Source organism: Chrysochloris asiatica, unplaced genomic scaffold, assembly GCF_000296735.1.
Source record: "Chrysochloris asiatica unplaced genomic scaffold, ChrAsi1.0 scaffold00220, whole genome shotgun sequence".
Taxonomy (NCBI): Eukaryota; Metazoa; Chordata; class Mammalia; order Afrosoricida; family Chrysochloridae; genus Chrysochloris; species Chrysochloris asiatica.
This window is the reverse complement of record NW_006408738.1, coordinates 3,764,268-3,767,507: the sequence shown is the minus strand read 5'-3', so window position 1 is coordinate 3,767,507 and position 3,240 is coordinate 3,764,268. Positions and strand designations below refer to the sequence as shown.

Below are 3,240 nucleotides of genomic sequence, written 5' to 3'. Positions count from 1 at the left end.
ACTCTCCACTCTAGTCCTCTGTGGCTATGTCACTGACTCTGGGCCCAAGAGTCCCCAGGTCTTGCCACACTGCTGGCCAACCAGGTCTCCACCCGGGTTCACAGGCATCTATTGAATGTTGTAGGGCTTAGCTCGCTGCTTCATTGCTGTTTTTCCCTCACTTCCCCTTATTAGTGACCAGCATGGTCACCAATCAGAGAGTGTATTCCCATTGAGTCTTAGTCTTGGAAGGGGGTTTGCACTGAGGGACCTGACCACTTGCTTTGTCTCCTGGGTAAGCAACTTGCTTGTTCTTGTAGTAACAGTCCCTCTGCCTCTATTGTTTTGTGTTTTTCCTGTCGGTCTTTCTTTCAAGAACTATCTTCTGTTCTTCTAGCCGCTCCAGGCTGGTCTGTTCGTCCTTTCAAGTGGAAATTTCCCACTTCAGAAGATCTGGATGTGGTTCAAACTTCCACCTATAGTCTTATCCAATTCGTTTTTGACAACTTCCACTTCTAAGTATAATGAGCACCAAAAACCACTTTTACCACTTACACTTGTTAAATTATTAGTGTTAAATTATTTATTCTGCAATTTACTGCTTTACATTTGGGAGCCTTGATGGCGTAGTGGGTTACTCGTTGGACTGCTAACCGTAAGATCAGCACTTTGAATCCACCATCCGTTTCATGGAAGAAAGATGAAGTCTGTTCCTGTAAAGATTTATAGTCTTGGAAAGTGTACACAGGGTTGCTACAAGGCGGGACCAATCCCACGTACACACCCACCACACTGACCACTTTACGTTCAGTATTGAAACTTACCACACTGATGACAGCAAGGAGCGAAAAGCATCTGAAAGTCGTGCTCACAGTACTTCCTTCCTTCAAACTGAAATAGAAAGGACCATCAAGTTACAAAACGGCGATCATCACAGGAGAAATATAAGTTTTCTCTGGAGGCATACAGGAGAGATAGATGCTTTGGGGTTAAGAACTGCCTGGAGAATTTATAATTCTGCTGGAATTTTTCAAAGTAGGCACACTGCTACCTTTCTATATGTCTATGTGTTGGTAAGCAAAAAGATACAATGAACAAGTTGAAAACAGAATTGATATGGCGCTTTCAGAACATAGCCACTTCTCCCAGAACTGCGCTTAATCCTTTGTTCTTGGTTCACATCTCTATATATTTAGAATCTAATGAAAACAATGGACCACCATACCCAGAAACCATGCAGACACACAGAATTTTGCATGCCCTTTTAGGTGGTCCTACGTATCCTGAAGAAATTCTAGGACCCCATACCAACCACTTCTACATCTGCATAAAGTTGTTAAATAGGGGCCCCTGGCAGCAGAGTGGACTACTAATCATCAGGTTAACAGTTCGAATCCACCAGCTGCTCTACAGGTGAAAGGTAAGAACTTTCTGCTCCTATAAACAGTTACAGCCTTGGAAACCCTATACTGGGGCCACTATGGGTCAGGACCGGCTTGATGGCAAACAGCAGCAGCACTTGTTAAATGAAAGATGTCATTAACAGCATCATCAGGACCTTTCCCAGTGGGTCTATGAAGGAAAGGGAGAACAGTGGCACAACCGGGGTGGGGCTCGGGAGACACGGCAATGGAGAGCCGCACAGGGGCCCGAAGGGACCAAAGTCTAACAGGCTGCGGGTGGGACTAACACAGGGAGAATGTCTCAGCTGCCCATGCAGTCCAGTCCTCGGCGATTCACAATGCTCAATGACAGTCCCTTACAGAGCATTTTATGTTGTGCAGAGTGTTTCCATATGGACTGTCTCAAGTCGCATGTGAGTTCTGTCCCAAAACTCCTGTAACATAGGGTGTGGTTGTTATTGTTAAGTGCCATCGAGTTGGTTTCAACCCACAGCGACCCTGTATAGGGTTTCCAAGGAGCAGCTGGTGGGTTTGAACCACCAACCTTGCGGCCCAGCGCATTGTCCTGGAGCGCCACACCAGGTGAAGGGAGATGCCTGTGGAGAAAAAGCAAGGTCCCCCAGGTGGAAGAGCCAGTCAGCTGTGAACTGCATTTCTTTCTAATCTGGTAGGTAGCCAGCACACTTCCTGCTCACACAGTCCCTTATAGAGCTACAAATGCCCTCCCTGCCAAGTTTAGGTTGGTAAGGAAAGTTTTATTTGCTTGTTTGTTTTGTTTTAATTTTATATTTAAATAGTCACAAAAGGTTAAGTGTTCTTTGAAACAGAACCTTGAAATCCCTCTTTTTAATGTAAACTGTGGAATCACAACACCACAAGGATGTGGTACTGATCCTACTCAGTTTTAAAGCTGGTGACTGTTCGCCCTTCACTTCTGTCACTGATGGGTTTTCACTTCACCTCCCCACAGAGTTATATCCTAGTCTATTTTTTACATTAAGTATTTAATCACCTTACTGTATTTCTTTGGAATTACAAAGCATATATGAGAAGGCCTCAGAAAGTTTGTGGAACTGTGGAATAAAAGACACTGGAATTTTCCATGGTAGAATAACAAACTGGGCTGCTAATCTCACAGCTGGCAGTTTGAAATGACCAGTGGTTCTGTGGGAGAAAGATGAGGCTTTCTGCTCCCTGGAGATTTACAGCGTCGGAAACCCTACGTTGGTCACTAAGAGTCGGAACTGACTCTAGAACACACCACCATCATTGTTGTTGCTAAGTGCCACCAAGTTGGTTCTGACCCATAGTGAACCTGTATAGGTTTTCCAAGGAGTGGTTGGTGAGCTTGAACCGCCAACTTTGCAGTTCAAACTGACCTTGCAGTCCAGCGTGTTAACCCGTAGTGCCACGCCGGGTTAATGTACAGATAGATAGATAGATAGTACAGATAGATAGATAGATATAGATAGATAGATATAGATAGATATAGATAGATAGATAGATAGATAGATAGATAGATATAGATAGATAGATAGATATAGATAGATAGATATAGATAGAGAGATAGAGAGATAGAGATAGATAGATAGATATAGATAGAGAGATAGATAGATAGATAGATAGAGATAGATAGATAGATAGATATAGATAGATAGATAGATAGATAGATAGATATAGATAGATAGAGATAGAAAGATAGAGATAGAGATAGATAGATATAGATAGATAGATAGATAGATAGATAGATATAGATAGAGATAGAAAGATAGAGATAGAGATAGATAGATATAGATAGATAGATAGATAGATAGATAGATAGATAATCTTTTTTTGGTTGATATTTGCTACTTGAAAA

General features: G+C 42.4%; 1 protein-coding gene across 2 annotated transcripts in view; it reads right to left on the bottom strand.

Annotated features, from left to right (window-relative positions):
* LOC102825439 (LIM and senescent cell antigen-like-containing domain protein 1-like) overlaps window positions 1-3,240 on the bottom strand; it is a 62,571-nt gene that overhangs the window by 12,502 nt on the left and 46,829 nt on the right. For both annotated transcript variants that reach the window (XM_006873035.1, XM_006873034.1), the window contains exon 3: window positions 804-870. In XM_006873035.1, coding sequence (XP_006873097.1) covers window positions 804-870 — 67 coding nt within the window. The remainder of the gene's footprint in view (window positions 1-803; window positions 871-3,240) is intronic.